The sequence below is a fragment of the Charadrius vociferus genome, unplaced genomic scaffold (assembly GCF_000708025.1).
Source record: "Charadrius vociferus isolate BGI_N301 unplaced genomic scaffold, ASM70802v2 scaffold301, whole genome shotgun sequence".
Lineage (NCBI taxonomy): Eukaryota > Metazoa > Chordata > Aves > Charadriiformes > Charadriidae > Charadrius > Charadrius vociferus.
The window spans coordinates 81,283-98,236 of NW_009646842.1; the positions used below are offsets into that span (position 1 = coordinate 81,283).

The following is a 16,954-nucleotide window of genomic DNA, read 5'->3' on the forward strand; positions in this document are numbered from 1 at the left end:
GACTTGTGCAGTGCCTGAACAATTCTAGCTCGTTTCTTAATCCTAAAGGCATGCCTGAATTTCTCCTGCAGAACCCAGGCAGATGTGTGGATCAGATGAGTGCTTAACTGCTTTCTGAGGTCAAGTTCTGCAGGTGGTGTCTGTCAGAGGGGAGTAGGGTCAATGCGCATTGCTTTCTGATCTGTGGCTACATGTTGTCTGCATACTAAGCTAGAACATGCTTCAGCAAAGGTCTGCCTAAAGATTTATGGGTAGAATCAAAAGGACTGGAAAGCAGGGGGTTTTCTTTAAAGCTTGGATCCAGCAGGACCTGTGGCCAGCAGAGAATTAATACAGTTTATCTGGCTGTCACTGTTCTTGATCAGCCTCAGAGTGCCAGGAAAACTCAGAAGAAAAAAACCAGTCTGTTCTAAGGAGATCCCTCTTAGGTTTGTCATGTGCATGACCACCTCCATCAAGACTCAAGACATATGCCATTGGGGTGCTCTAAAATAAATGACTACGCAAACCAAGGAGCAAATCTGCTTCCCTTCTAATAAAAACACGTGCACTGATGGATGAGAATTTTGAATCAGTGCTGACCCGTTTAGCAACACTAATGCCCTGTCACTCTTCAGGTGTTGTCATTGACAGTGCTTGAACTTTGAGGAAATCCTTTAATTGCATAAGGAAACTGCTGCAGTGACACTGGCTGCATGAAATACTTCATGTTTGCCACAGTTTAGATACAGGATGGGCACACAGCAGCCCCCTTTGTGACAGAAATCTCACAAGCACAGACCTGTGCAAGTGTCAGTTGTCCTAATACATATGGGAGCACTATCACTATCTATCCTGTAGCAGTGAGCTTCATTTGCCTGGAGATTGTACTGAAGTGTTCCCACTTCAAGACTGAATTCCGAAAAAGTGAGAAATTACAGCACTGGCTCTGTCTGGTGAGAAGAAGCAGGCTGTAAACAGTGCCAGTTAAGCCAGGCATACTATATTTCACATTCAAGGCTTTCGAGTTGAAATGGTTTGTGTTTGCAGTCTTGTGTAGAAGCAGCTTTGAGGTGCTGGGCAAGAGCTGACTCTTTTCTGTTGAGATATACAACAAAAGAGAGCAAGGGAGCTTCTGACTACAAGGAAGAAAAAAAAAATAATCCCCAGTACCTGGTTCAGCACTGGAACAGATGTCCAAAGAAGCTGAGGAATTTCCATCCTTGGAGATGTTTAAAACTCACCTTGACAAGCTTCCTGAAGAACCCTTCTCCCTCACTGGCTGTTCAGTGAGATGATTGTGATTGTATTCATTTCTCTTATTTGGATCTTGAACATAATTAGATTCAAGTAATCCAGATACCACAGTGATGGTTGCCAAAGTAAACAATTATCACAGCATTGGTGAATAATGTGAACAGATTACCTGGAGACTTTCATCTCCAGTCTCTTGGAGCTTGGTACTAAAACAAAGTCAATATATAACTGATCTTTTCTGACTGCTTGGGATCTTCACTGTTTTGTAGACTTGAATCATTAAAAGACATTTGGACCTTCAGGAATTGTCATGCTGTTCAGATACTTTATGATTGTCAGGACTTCCAAGGAGTTAGAGAACATTCCACTAGCCATGGAAGTGTATGCCCCAAAATAGTTTAGAATCCTTTATGGAAGGGTTAGCATAAGAAGGATGGACAACTGGTACATGAATGATAAGTTCTGTGTAGCTGGAAGAGAGAGAGAATGAGAAGGGGTATTTAAGAAAGTTTGTTGAAGGATCCTGTGCAGGGAAGGATCCTGTGCAGGGAAGGATTACTTTGCAGTTGGATTCGGAGGAGAGTGGGGGATAGTGGATTCCGTAGCAAGGAGAGGTCATCTGTCTGAAGGCAGTTTTGGAAGAAGTAACAAGCTGAGAAGGCCATGGAGAGGTGCTTGTGTGGACAAGAGAAGAGGGTGGTTTAAGAGTTGGAATGGTTTGAGGTTTCTGTTTTAAATATTTTGGTGTAGGGAAGAAGGAGTAGGAGAACTGAAGAATGAAAGATGAGTGTCTTTGGGTGTAGTCAAATTCTGCACACATCAAGTGCTGGGGGAAAGGGCAGGGCAGTGGTTAGCAATTTAGGGGCTTGGTACTCTTTAATTCAGAGAGGCTAGCGCTTCCCTCCTACTCTCCCTTAAATGCTTCCGTAATGTTATCCTCTATCCTTCATTGTGGAGTAAGCATTTTTCATTGAGGTGCGGAAGAGGCAGAATCAAAAAATAAAGACAGATTTACCCTTTTTAACTCCTAAAACAAAACCGACTTTTTGGTTTAACCACAATTTATTTCAGGGAAAAATAATTTTCCAGTTTAATCCAGACAAAGGCTGTATGATGCCTCATGAAGAGCAGTGCAACATTGCTGGGATACAGGGTCTACCAGGGTAAGATGTTGTAAGAGACATGTGCAGGTATGGAGGGAAGGAGAACAATTGGTTTCCTTAAAGCCAAAAATGATTTTCTGTCTGCTTCTTGGTAGCAGGTTTTTTTTATCTTTATCTGTTTTGTGGTAGCAAACTGGTTTCCTCCTTACATGTTACCTAGTAATTTCAAGACTTTGGCCTGAGATCCAGCAGCCAGAGCGTATTTGGGTTCTGTTTCCTACTTTGCCACTCAGAAGTTGTGACATTGAGAAAGCTTGAATTGTGGGCTGTTTTCAAACTTTTTGTAAGTGAACGCAGTCCCATTGACTGAAATGCAAGTTTTCTTCAGTTTATTTGACCTCTGTTTCTGCATTTATTTGCCTTCAAAATGACTGTTTAAAAGTCCCCATGTCTCAGGAACTGGCTGGCCTAAAAAAATGGGGTTTAGATGTTACAGTGCTATAGATGGACTGGCAGTACAAATGCTGAGAATTTATGTCTCCATGTAGAAGAGTCATTCAGGCTTGATTCCAGCGTACCCAGTCTCAGGCAGTAGTCTTCAGCCCTGTTCCTGGAGAACACTGCTGTGTGCTTGGATAGTTCTTTCTATAAAGAATGGTTTCCTGATCATTCAGCCTGGACTATTCTCCTTTTTACAGTTTCATCCAGTGGTGTTTTTCTCCTGTGCTTCATAAACTAATATGTAGTACCTGAATTATATCCATCCTTCCATTTAAGCTTCATTTTTCTTCAGTTATACTTCACTGATTTTATTTTTCTCTTTTCTCATCAATCATGAATCAAAGTTATTGCTTCTTCCTGATGTCCTTTAAGTAACCTGTTTCCTTACCTAAGAAAAGTAAGTTTTCTTATGTTTTAGTGATGCCCAGGTTGCACGTGGTTCATCTGTTTCTGGTGCTCTAGGTTCTCGTTAGGGGCAGTGTAAGAGAGAACTATTCCATCCTGTCCAGTAAGTTTTTCCCCATCTTTACTAAAGCAAATCAAATTGCACTCTGATCCTTTTCTCGTACTCCCCAGGCTGCTTTTTTCTCTGCTACGCCGAACTTGCTCAAATCCCCCATTGCTAGGTTTTCAGATAATTGCAGTGAGGCTGCCCCTTTTAATTACAACTCTTCTCTCCCCTATTTCAGCCAAGTTATTGAGCTCTATATTGCCTGAGACATTTTTCTTTCTCTTTAGCTATGCTTCACTGTCTCGCTGAAGACAGTGAAGTGCTTTCAATGCTCTGTGCAAAGAGCAACTAAAGAAACAAAACATACTGGCTTTTTGCATGTAACCTACATATTACCATGGTATTTCTCTGGTAGGCTGAGAATTGGGCAGATATAGCCAGAAACACCTTGCTTAGCAAAATTATTGTGCTGGATTGATCGAATGCAGCATTGGATTAGGCCGCACGCTCCTCCCTGACTGTGAGATAAGCCTTTATGTCAGATTCTTAATGGTGGTGGCAGAGTTTTGTTTGGATGTTCTCCCACTTAAGATGATAAATTTGGACTTGTGTGCTTTTCCTGGCTGTAACGCAGGCTCCCTGTTTGACCTTAAATATCACAACATTTGCTTTCTCACCTACCATGTATTAATGGGGAAAATACTGTCCAGTTTCAATAGTGTTGTACAATCATATGCTTATAGGGACAAATGCCTGCATCTGAAATGCAGTTTCAAGTCTGTCAGCCATGCAGATTTGTATTATCAGAAATGGCAAAAACTTTCCTGTCATGGCTACCGCCCTGCAGAGTCCTGACAAGGCAAAGTGTAAATTATAAAAAACAGAGTTTGGAAAGCATTCAGGGGAAATGGAATGGACGCCTTCCAAGAGACATTGCCAAAGATAGATAGGATCGGGACTTAAGTAAGAATACAGCCTATATTGTGGGACAGATTAACACTGATCTGGGAAACCCACTCTCACTGATGCCATGAAAATCTCAAAATCTGTGTGTAGTGTCAGGGTACAAAACAGCTGGGACTGAAGTCTTGAGGGGTGGGAGGTGTGGGTATATGGTAAATACTGGGTCTGTGCTACTCTTTTTCACCTTTATCTCGGAAGTAGTAAATGATGGAGTGGGTGTATAAAAACTGCCAGTTCTGTATTATTGTGACCTGATTTCTGTTTCCACCTTCTGTTTTTTCTTAACCAGTATTTCTCTGTGAAGGCCTCTGTGCTTTGATTTGGGAAGATATTAAAACACTGCAAGAAATCTCTGACCGTTTCAAGGGAGTGGCGTGTGCTTTTTTGAGATGGTTGTATCTACAGAGAATCTTCATGGATTCTAATGCTGGTGTCAGCGCAAGAAGAGTGGCAGGAATGGGTTGGCTCTGGATGGTCTGCTGCTTCCATCTAGTCACCTCGCTAGAAGGTAAGAACAGATTTTAACAAAGTTTTCTCTAGAAAGAAAAAAAAAAAGTGTGTTTTCCAGTATGCTTATCCTTGTCCAGACGAGCATTGAGCACGTCTTTCTATTTGAAGGTTGATCGCTATCTCATGACATGTAAAAAGATAATAGTGTTGGTTTTAGTGGGATGGGCAAACCCTCTTATGAAGGACCATTAATGAACATTTCCACTCGCTATCTCAGAAGTGACAGTATCAAAGAATAATTTTTTTTGCCCTAGGAATAAGATCCTTGTTCATGCTTTGCCTGTATTTGATTTTTGTGTTGCTGTTCTTGCACACTGTTTGTTTCGTGAAAAAAATTTCTCGATGTTTATGCTGTTCTACAAGGCAGCATCCAGTGGGCTGAAATGAGGAATTTTTGTCTCTGCCATCTGAACAACTTGCCTCATATAATAGATAGGGGAAGAATGCTTTGCATTAACAAGAAGAGGCAGTTTGTGTTCAGCCAGCAGAGGAAAAGAGGGAGACAGCAGTGAAGACAGGGTAGAGGAAAGGTGGGCAGGGGAAAAGAGGGACCAAAAAAATTGGAGAAGAAAGAACAGATGATAGGAGGGAGGTTGATGAGAGCAGGAGATAAGATGAGAGCTGTGGAAGAGAGTTAGAGAAGGGCAGAGGTATTGTAAATAATCCTCTTGTTTGTTCCAAGAAATATCCTTGCAGCTACATGTGCTCAGTGAACTGCACTGCTTTGTGATGAATGCTCATCTCTTGCATATGTGAAAGCCTCTGATAAAGGAGAGGAGGGAGAGAGGGAATCAAAGGGAGGCAAGGGAGGAAAGACCTAAAGGAAGGGAAAGGAGAATAGTGTGAGATCTAAGCAAAAGAGGGTGGAGATTGGGAAGAAAAAAAATAATGTTTTTTTCTTACTAATAATGAAGAGGAAAGCTTGTTAAAGCATCCCTTCTCTTAACAGGAGGCAAATGCAGTGGGAGGGAGTTCAGAGAGTAAATAAGTGATGTAAAATTATAATACAAATTCTTAAATCTCTGCAACTCTGCTAATTACTGATTTAAAAATGATTTTAAAAAGTACTATGTTATTCCTTAGTGTAACTGGTAGAGGAACTGAGATGGAAAATATTTTGCATATTCTCTGCAAATACGAAGTAAGTCAATGATGCCTGTAGGAACTGACATTTTTGGAATTCGGTCATCACTCCTGTAAGCTTGTAGAAATAAAAGAATTTAGAAAACACTGTGTGATACAGCTTCACAGAACTCACGGTTGAATTGCCTGGGTTAAAATAGGACAGTAAAATTCTGCCTATGGAGGTGAAGCTGTAAAGGTGCCCATGAGCTGAATTTCAACTCTCAATTCGGAGTCAGGGGATTCAGCACCTTGCGTTATGAGTGTACTGCATGGTCCTAGGATTGCACTCCAAAGCTATTTTGCATCTCAGACATAAGTTTTTTTGTTGTGGTGAAAAGGCCAAGAAGAATTATGCATTAGGGGAAGAAAAGTCTGATGATAACAATATAGAAAGCTTTGCTTTACTACAGAGTTATACATAAGGAAGAAAAAAGGCCCATGGCCGTTTTGTTGACTCATTATTATATATAGTAGAAACTTGAACTTCATGTTTCAAATTTAAGTTGAAAAATGTAGGGAATATCCAGTTTGGTCTTTAGTTTTTATAAGGTTTCTTAGTTTTAGATGATGTCTAAAATGCGTCTTGCCTCTAACTGAAGAGGATTGACTGAGTGGGAAAATCAATCAAGGTAATTTTTCTTCCAAGTGTTTCTCAGGCATCTGAGTTAGATTTAAACAGTCTGAATGTAAATCACTCTTTGTCTCAAACAAAGCTTTGTTTGAAATTTTCTAACAGGGGAAAACCAATATTGATAAAACCTTAAGGTAAATCATTAAGAAAAGAAGGAGAAGCTGTAGAGAGGGGAAGAAAAGCAGCCGAAGTCTTCAAACCATATTTCTATGCATTATGAAGAGACCGAATACTTCTTACGCAGAATGCTTTTCAGATATAAGGAAATCAGTACCCTTTTACAGGACCTAATGGGACTTTAAACCCCTTCATAACTCAGGAGTAAAGAAATTCTTGTAAGCAACTGAAGATGTTTTTGTTGTTATTGTTAGTTTTAATGCATAAAAAGGAATCATTATGCTGAACTTGTTTGATACAGATCTAGTATTTGGACACACAAATTTCACTAGGACTGAGTATATCTGTCCAAAATTTTCCAGACATGATTTTTAGACTAGAAAAAAACCTCATGGGAAGCATGAGGGAAAACTGTTTTGGAAACAGATGACATTTGCAAACTTACTATTTTAGCATTATAAAAGGAAACAAGATTGCACAAAAGTTTTCATTAAGATTTCATTTCCAAATGTTTATGGCTCTGCAAGAGTTTTTGAGGTTTTAGTTGGGGAGCATTATTTTTGAGATATGTGCTGGGTGAAAAAATAGATTTTTTCCTTTTTCTCAAAAATATGTTAAAAATTACACAGACATTTTATTTCTGTGAGTATCTATATATGTATGTAATTACTGTCTACAGTTTATCATTTAACATTTTTGTAGGTTAAGCTTTTTGATTGTAAAAGTTAATGAAGCATAGAATTTAAGAACGCCTGATAGGCTACAGTCAAAATAGCTGAGAGCAAGTGATATCTTGGTAATAAAATAGCTCTTACTAGGGCACAGGCTTAAATTTTCTGTGGAATATTGGTTTTACTTTGACTGAGTTATATATGTTTACAGCTGTAAACACAAGCAGAGCGCATTTTGCAGAACTCGTTACGTATGTTCCAAAGGAATTATGTGTTCTGCATGTGAGTGACTGCATTTCTTTTACAACAAGCTGGACAATCTTTCTAAATATCTTCCGGAAGTTCAAGATATGGAGAGAATAATTCTTCTGCTTTGGTAGAAACTTTTTGCATTAAAGATGTCTCCTTGGCAAAAGGGAATATGCAGGAAAAAGGTTTTGAGGTCAGGCATTCTTATTTCATTTTTTCCCCTTATCTTTCCTATTAACTGGTTGTCATCTTGAGTTATTGGAAATAATGTATTGATTGCTCAAATTGGCTTGACTTGGAAGTGGAGGAAAACTATACTTTCCTCAAAGGTAATCTTTAGAATAAAAAACAGCATGGTCTTTTGGTTTATTATATACAAAGAAAGGTTTAAATGGATGATATTCTACTTAAGAGGAAAAAAAAAAAGTAAAATTAACTTTTTACTTCAGTTGCTTGTGATTCACACGAGTTATTAAAATCCTAGCAAAAATTTTCTGTTATGTTCTTCCCAGTTCTTTCCTGACACTTCCCTGCATGCCAAAATCTTTGCCACATGCTTGAAAAGCCCAGGGCAGAGGTATCTCCTGTTATAGACATACAGAAGGTGAATGTGACTGAGATGGATGTGCAGCTTGTTTGTAAGGGGAGGGGTGTCTGGATTATCCCATTGGTCAGTCTCAGCAGCTCCACTTGATTAGTTTTCTCCCATAATAGATTGCTCTGTAGTCCCTGCGCTAGGTAGGACATCCCCATTCCCAGGTACGTACCATAGCCCTACGTTGAAACTGTTCACAAGCTGCAGGCTAGCCCTCGCTGCGTGGAGGCCAGTAGGACAGTAGAGGCTATTCATGCTGCAACTAACACTGTTTATATTTGAAGTTAATTAAAGCTTGAAAGAAAAGGAACAGCATCCTTATAATATACAGTATCTGGGACTTTCAGTATATGCTTCACTGAAACTTTGGAAGACCCAAGCTCACTTTTTAATGTTTATGAAAAAACAAAAAAAAAAAGGCGGGAGAACATAGATAAACTGGCATCAAAAGTAGCCGGTTCGATGGCAGTGGCAGTTGGATAAGTTCTAGACTCAATATTGGGTGTTTGCAGAATTAATCTCTTTAAACCATGGAAGAATATGTATTCTATTGTATTACTAGGAAAGTTGCAGATAACCATTTCAGTTGATTGCTTATGCAAAGTTGAAACTAAGCATTTAATGCCATTTTTTTTTTAATTTCCTGATGTCTGCATTTCCTGACATCAGCAGAAGAATTAGTGCAACATGCTAATCCTGGCAGTTTCCCTAGAGCTTTAACAAAACAATAGGGGAGGTAAAGAGAAAAACGCAGGCATTCATAAAGCTTAAAAGCTGAGCTACCTTGCAAATAGCCGTGTATTTCCATATCCTAGATCATTTGGTTATCATATCTCTCTTTCACAGATGGTACATAACTCCTGATTGAGGTGTGAGAATTCCTCCATGCAGATGACAACTTCGTTGTTCTGATAGTGTCAGCATTTTGCTCTGACATAGCAAGTAGTTAAAAGATATTATACATAATGGAACTCACTAAATATGTATCCCATTTGCTCCAAATAGATTTTTTATTAATTGCATATGAGTCCAAAAGTAATATAGAAACATTCATTGGAGAAATGACTTCACAATACAGACTTATCCAAGAAAAGAGGCTAAACTCTTTTGTCTCATCTAGGTTGGGTTTGTATGCATTCTGTTATATTAGGAGGCATATTTTATTACTCTGTAGCTTTTTTTCATGTTAAGTCATAGCTGAACTGTAAAAAAGACATTTTTGTTAAAATTTAACAGCAGTCTTTGTACTGAGTAGTTATGAACAAACGGGATTTTTTGGCTATTTTTATTTGGTTTTTCACTTGTTTCATCAACTCATTCTTGAAAAACAAAATACTTGTTACAGTTGCATGTGTCACTAGCCATTGATATATTATTTACTTCACCACAATAGCTATTTACTTTTGGAAGAACTTCTAGTGTATTTAAGGCTTCCAAAGGTTTCGCTCTATTCTGTCTCCAAATGGTAGCCTCCATATATGAATGTATTTGTTTAGTTTCATGTTAAAAGACTCTTCTCCCCACACTCAAAGGAGCAAAGAGGAACAATGAAAGGCAGGGGAACCAAAATAACCTAATAGAGAAGTAAGCACCCAACTTCTCCCGGAGCTATGGCAGGAGTGGGAATGGAACCCATTAAGATAAGTCAATGAAAGTGTTCTATGGAACATCTTACAGATTGAGGGGGGTTACTGCCAACAGGGGCATGGGACTTTCTATGGAATGTAGGGAAGATCATTTGGGGTTTCTGCAAAACTTAATGCGGGTTGTGTAGAAGAGGAACCATTGGTGAGGAAACGGAGTGACCAAGGTTGTTTCAGGGAGGATCAAGTGTGAGAAAATAGAGAGATAAAGGACCAATCATATGTAAAGAGGCTGCTGATCAGTATGCCTGTCAGGTCTTGACCTGCACCTGATCACCACAGTCTATCTTATCTTCTTATTAAATTCAATTTTTCACTAGTTACCTGGGTGAGGGGGCTTTATTTTGTGTGTATGTTTGTATATGGACATTTAAATGCCAGCAACTGGAGTTGAACCACAAGTCATAGGGGCCCACATGTCAGTGCTGCCAGCAACTGGAGAGTCTGGAATGGATCATAATCAAGTGCCAGAACTCAAGTTTGACCACAGGTCATAGGATCTGTGCATGTGATGTCAGCAACTGGAGTGAGCAAGCTTATATGAGTTGAGTCTGTGATCTCTAGCAAATACTGAGCCAGATTAGCTGGTTAGTAGAGTAAGTGGTTTGGGAAGCCAGGGAGAGACCAGAGAGTCTGAGGGAAGAATGAGACACCTATTTGTATGTGTGTGTCTCTGGGAGTGAGACAGCTGGAGAAGCTATCTACTGAGGGGATCAGGAGGTCCAGACCAGCTATTGGGAAAACCGTAAGTTCTGGAGGTTCTTTGAGAGTCCTATCTGTATACTGTGTATCTCTGTGCAACAGGAGACAGGATGATCCAAGGGCCAGCTCCTGGGTAGGTTAAGTGTCTAAGGCCAGTTACTGGAGTGATCCATAGTGTGTGTAGCTGTGCGTGTGCTTGTATGTATAAGAGGGGTTCGGTGGAGTGGGGCAGCACTACAGCAACTGGCTGCGAGCCTTGGGGACTCATGTTCAAGTGCCAGCAACGTAGGAGAACAAGAATCTGGGGCCAGCTACTGGGTAGACTGCATGCCTAAAACCATTTAGAGGATCCATAGCATGCCTCTGTGTGTGTGTGAAGGCATGTATCAGTGAATGAGGGTGTTTGAATACTAGGAAAAGGAGTGGGGCTGCAAGCTTCAGGTGCCTGTATGTGCAGGTGCCAGCAAATGGGGAGACCGCAGACCCAGAGGTCAACTAGTGGAGAGCAAATGTTTAAGAACAGTTATTGCAGGCATCCATATTGTATATAAATGCATATATATTTCCCACTAACAGACCTTCATCCTGACCAGCCAGAAAGGGGAGCAGAATGAGGCCGTTAGTGGTGCTATTTCTGTTTGCATGACTGGTGAGTGTTTCTGTCTGTGTTGATCTTCGTGGCTGGCCATTTGTGTATGTGCAGTGCTTACATGTATTTGTGCGTGTGCCCGTTGGGAATACCCACTCAGCCTTGCTATTGATTGGACCTGGGGACATGGAACTGCAGCAGCTTTGCTTATGTAAGATTATCGGATTGGGCAACCCCTGACAATATTTTTGCACCAGCCTAGAGAATTCTTTCTCTTTCCAGCCCTCATAGAGAGCATTTGCAGTCTTCCTACATGTTCATGTTGAAGGCATGATCATACAAGGCAGAATAAGCCCAGTAATATTTCAGTTCTTTTCAAGAAGTGTGTTAAGCCTGAGAGCTTTGCTGCTTGGGGCATTCAGCTGCGCAGCAAAGCAAACTCTCTGAATGTTACCTTTTACCCTTCTGCTCTTTGCCTTATCTACCAATGTACGTGTACAATTGGATGTATTCAGAATTCAACTGGACAAGGCCTTGAGCAACTGACTGTAATTTAGTGTGGACTGCAGAGGGGTGTTGATCAGGATGACCTCTATACCTCCTTTCCAGCTTGTTCGGTTCTGTGATTCTATGGTCTGGTCATTCTTAGCACCAGTTTCTCATCCCACAGGTAAAAGGATTCTTTCGCTGTCTTCTCAGGATCAACTTTCTTCTCAGTGGCTATAGTTTGCCTAGACCTGGGTTGTATAATTCCCTCTTACTCCACTCCACTGTTAAGACACTGAGGACAAGTGTTCTTCAATACAGAAAACTGTTAGGCCATCCAGGACCTAAAGGAGGCCTACAGGAGAGCTGGGGAAGGACTTTTTACTAGGTCATGTAGTGACAGGACGAGGGGGAATGGATATAAACGGCAGGTTTAGATTCAACATTAGGAACAAGTTTTTCACTTTGAGGCTTGTAAGGCACTGGAACAGGTTGCCCAGAGAGGTTGTTGAGGCCCCATCCCTAGAGGTGGTCAAGGCCAGGCTGGACGTGGCCTTGGGCAGCCTGGTCTAGTGGGAGGTGTCCCTGCCTATGGCAGGGGGGGTGGAAACACAAAAAGTTTCAAGGCCCTTTCCAACCTAAACCATTCTATGATTCTATGATCTCTGCAATCCAGAGAGCTGCTAGTCGATCTCTGCCTTCATGAAGTCTGTTCAACGGTCAGTCATCCTTCAGTGAATTGTCATCCTCGTGCATCAGGAGAACATTTTGCCTGTAACACAAGCACCAAAGTGTCTTGCTTGAAAGTATAGGCTAACCAAAATCTGAAAATCATTAGGATGCCTATTCTGAACAGCCTGATCTGTGATAGCAACTTCCAACCTCTGCCCATTTGATCTTGATGTTCACATTATAGTATAGTGCAGCCCATGAGATTGGTTTGTGGCATAAATATAGGCTGGTACTAGCATGAGTCTTTGGGATTTTTTTTTTTTTTTCACCCTTTCTGGCCTGCAAGAACAGAAGTCATTAAAATGAGAGTGTAGTTATTCTTGAATTTTGTTTTACGAAGAGTATAATGAATCCATTTGACTCTGCTGTAAAAGATGATGGGATTTTTTAGTTTAGGGAAGAGAAATACAGAAGAATCTCTCATCAGCTATGTTTCTCTTCTTTGTACTAAAATAGTAGTCTTAATAAGAAATTGGAATCTTATTCTTCAAAAATGCAAGATTAAAGCAGAAGTCAAAGAAGAATTGTTATCATTTTCTGTGTTTAAAAGCCTCCATATTGCTCAGATACCTTTATTATCCCTCATTTTTACTCAAGAGTGGAATATTGTTCTGTCAATACTCTGAGGTCACATCAATAAGTGCTGTCTCCAGCAGGATCATGGGTCCTGGGCCTAGGTCTGATCTGATATTGCAAGACCCTTGAATTTGAGCAAGGTAGAAAGGGCGTAAGCCATTTTTCTTCCAGGTTGGTAAATTCAGCTGATTGCTATCTGCACTGAAGAGCAGCAGAACATGGGTCTGGCCCAGCACACTGAGGATGTGGAATGCTACATCAGTGCTAATAAAGTGTCAGAGTGAAGGCTTATACAGGTCATTCATACCGTTCAATTATTAGCACAGTCATGGGTTTGGCCCATGCCAACTACACTTCTCCCAAACAGTGCCTAGGTGTAGGTGAGAGGTTAGGAATGACCAAGGACCATTCCTGAGAGATGGGTTGGATGAAACCATGCACTTCTGTGGAGCTGGAGTTTTTAGCCATGTGAACACGAGCCATACTGTGCCTTTTCGTCCTCAGAATTAGAGAGCAGTCTAACAGCTTGTTAGATTTATGAGTGTGCATGCAGCTAGCGTGACTGGGGATCAGATTCAAGGCATACAACCAGTAGGAGAAGGAGAAAAAGAAGAAAAATAGTGAGGGACTTTTGACTGTAGGTCACCAAATAAGATTTATGCACACAACATTCTTGCCTACTTTCCTTATTTTTCTAATGCTTCCTGACTTAAAATATTTACTGTGAGAAGGGCAGTTCTGTCTGCTTCGGGCTGCCTGTATCTGTTCGCCTGTGAAATATTCATGTGCTTGATAAAGATTACCTTCCTCACTGGTGAGACGCCGTCTGGAGAATTTGCTTCCTGCTAGTCATGACAGAGCCCAGGCTGCTAAGCAAGTCTTCTCTATTTTCTCTCTTCTCCTTTCCTTTCTCACCTTTTATCTGCCTTTCCATGCCCTGATTAACTTTTCTCTGTTTTATTTTCTCCTAGAGTTTCCATGGGGTAGTTGCATTATACTTTGGTAAATGGGAGGCTCAGACCTGGTTAGAAAAAAAGATCTTTCTTTGTTAAAAAATGACCTTGTATATCATTCCAGTATATCAAAGGTGTGTTTGAGAACCCAGTGACAAAGTACTGATATGACAAAGTGCAACCCCTGTGCCAGACTGTGCAATTGAGACAGTAACATGCATGGGGGAATGCCAAGTCCCTCTGCTGCCTGGACAGCCTAGGCATAGGCCTTTCACAGATGTTTTGCCACTCAGAGGAGCCATCTGAGCTGATCTGTCCTCAAATACTGAGCTGCTCGGCACTTCTGAGGTCTGTTAGGCAATTTGAGTGAGGTTGTGCTTTAGCTGTAAGTTACTGGTTAGTAGCTCTTTCCAATTCTGGCAAGCCAGCCTAGATATTTTGCACTGCTTTTGAAGCAAGGAACTGCATTGGCTCATCAGGAAGGTCTAAGAAATATATTATCTCCGGTAGGAATATAGGGAACATCAGTTCGGGGTTATCAATGAAGCCTGAGGTCTGGATAAACTTGCTTACTTGATCATGTCTGCTTTAGGATAAATCTAGTGTTTCCCTTCTGCTGATTAATGTGGAGTGAATCCCCAGGGGCGCCAGTAGGGATAGTGAAGTCAGCAATCCATAATTTGGAAATAGAAACTATTGAGAATCTTTCCTGCGTAAAACATTGGACTATCATATCATTAAACCTTTGCAAAGGGAATAATGAATCCTGTTTGTGAATAAGGTGGATGTTCCTGTTGGGGTTTCATATTGTCTGTTTGGTTTGGGATTTTTTTTTTTTTTAAACAAAGCAAGAAGATAGAAAAATCAAAATAAGCAGACGAAAGAGATTGACTTCCCAGAATTTAAGAAAAAGCAGTCAATTTGTACAGTATGTATCAATTCATGCAAATACCTATTTGACAGAGTCTTTTTCTTCACTTATGTCCTCACTGTAAATGTACACCGAAATGTGCACATGCTTGCATACCAGTAACTTCCAGGGTGGTCTCAGACCTTGATGTTCACTTCTGCAGAATGCTATGTGTATAGTTTGCACTGTCACAATCTCTTCTGTATTTCTTTGTACCTGAACAGAGAACAACATCTCCAAGAGCAGTCAAGTTTAGTACCTGTCCCCAGTTGTAATTCAATAACAATGGAAAGGCAGACTTGTTGTAGGAATAAACTAGGCCTATGAAATTCTGCATGTACCCTACTCCTGAGCACTATAATGCAAAAGACTGTTTAAGATTGATTTTCTGATAAAACTGGGACTTGTACACAGACTTGCAGCCTAATGCCCAGCTCCAGAGCAAGGTGAATCCATTACAGGATCAACTGGGTCATCATCCTAAACTCCCACAGAAATTTGGTTCCAGAGCTGGAAACAAAAGTGTCTTGGCATTGTGCCCACATCTACATCTGCAAATAAAATGGGTGACCATGGTCCTGAGGAGACTGGTGTGCATTCATATAACTCGTCTCTCTGTCCCACTCTTCCCTTTCCAAAAAGAAGGTGGCCTGATCTGTACTGCTTATTATGGTAACTCTGCTCCATGCTGTCAGTGTGCTTACATTTTGCCTTGGGAAAGTTTTCATCTGGCCAGAATATTGCCAAGCAACTTGCTAACCATGAGTTAGTATGATTCCATGCACAGGGCCTCTGCCCCTGTCTTGGCCCTGCTTAATTTAGTATGGATGTAGCCTGACATATTTAATCTCAAAACATGAATGTATATTTTGGATGTGTGGAAGCCCTCTACAAGGCATGGTTTGGGTTGTTGTTTTGTTTTTTTTCAGAGGCAATCTTGTGAGGGACAGATGAGATTTTAATCTGACTTGGAAAAGCACAAAACACTTTTTTTTTTTTATTTAAATATAAACAGAAATACTTCTGGATACAACTGGAGAGACCTCAGAGATTGGCTGGACCACTCACCCTTCTGATGGGGTAAGCATTTCCCTTGTCGTCTTGACCACATGTCTGCTGGGAAGGCATGCACGCATCTGATGAAAAAAGGGAAAGTGGAACCAATGTGACTTGTTTTATGGATGTTGTACACATAAACAATTTGAACATGGTATGTTGTGTGAGTCCAGATTGGTAAGAGAGGAGGATACTGGGTGTGATATTATTGCCAAGTCCTTACCCTCTTCTTTCTACCTTCCTTCAGAAATACTTATGAGGTCTCCGCTCGTCACTGCACACAGACTAAAAAGAACAGAATAGAATATAGAATAGAATAGAATAGAATAGAATAGAACAGAATATTTCAATTAGAAGGGACCTACAACGATCATCTAATCCAATTGCCTGATCACTTCAGGGCTGACCAAAAGTTAAAGCATGTTATTAAGGGCATTCTCCAAATGTCTCTTAAACACTGACAGGCATGGGATATCAGCCACCTCTCTATGAAGCCTGTTCCAGTGTTTGACCACCCTCTCAGGAAAGAAATGTTTCCTAATGTCAATTCTGAACCTCCCCTGATGCAGCTTTGAACCATTCCCATGCGTACTATCACTGGATACCAGGGAGAAATCAGCGCCTCCCTCTCTACTTCCCCTCCCTGGGAAGCTGTAGAGAGCAATAAGGTCGCCCCTCATCCTCTTTTTCTCCAAACTAGACAAGCCCAGTGTCCTTGGCCACTCCTTATAGGACATTCCTTCCAGCCCTTTCACCAGCTTTGTTGTCCTCCTCTGGAGGCATTCAAGGACCTTAACATCCTTCTTAATTTGTGGGGCCCAGACCTGCACACAGCACTCAAGGTGAGGCCGCATCAACACTGTATACCGTGTTGTATACAATCACGTCTTTTGACGGGCTGGTGATGCTGTTTGATGCACCCCAGGATGCGGTTTGCCTTGTTGGCTGCCAGGGCACACTGCTGACTCCCATTGAGCCTGCTGCCCACCAGCACCCCCAGGTCCCTTTCTGCAGGGCTGCTCTCCAGACATGCCTCTCTCCATTTATACTTGTGTCTGGCATTCCTCTGTCCCAGATGCATAATACAGCATTCGTTCTTGTTAAATTTCAGCCATTGATGATCACCCAGTGCTCCAATCTATCTAGACCCCTCTG

At 41.0% G+C, this 16,954-nt stretch overlaps 1 protein-coding gene across 1 annotated transcript in view; it reads left to right on the forward strand.

The window, feature by feature from the left end:
- The first annotated feature begins 4,585 nt into the window (after window positions 1–4,585).
- EPHB6 (EPH receptor B6) overlaps window positions 4,586–16,954 on the forward strand; it is a 59,369-nt gene continuing 47,000 nt past the window's right edge. The window contains exons 1-2 of the mRNA XM_009892244.1: window positions 4,586–4,762; window positions 15,759–15,823. Coding sequence (XP_009890546.1) covers window positions 4,669–4,762; window positions 15,759–15,823 — 159 coding nt within the window. The 5' untranslated portion in view covers window positions 4,586–4,668. The remainder of the gene's footprint in view (window positions 4,763–15,758; window positions 15,824–16,954) is intronic.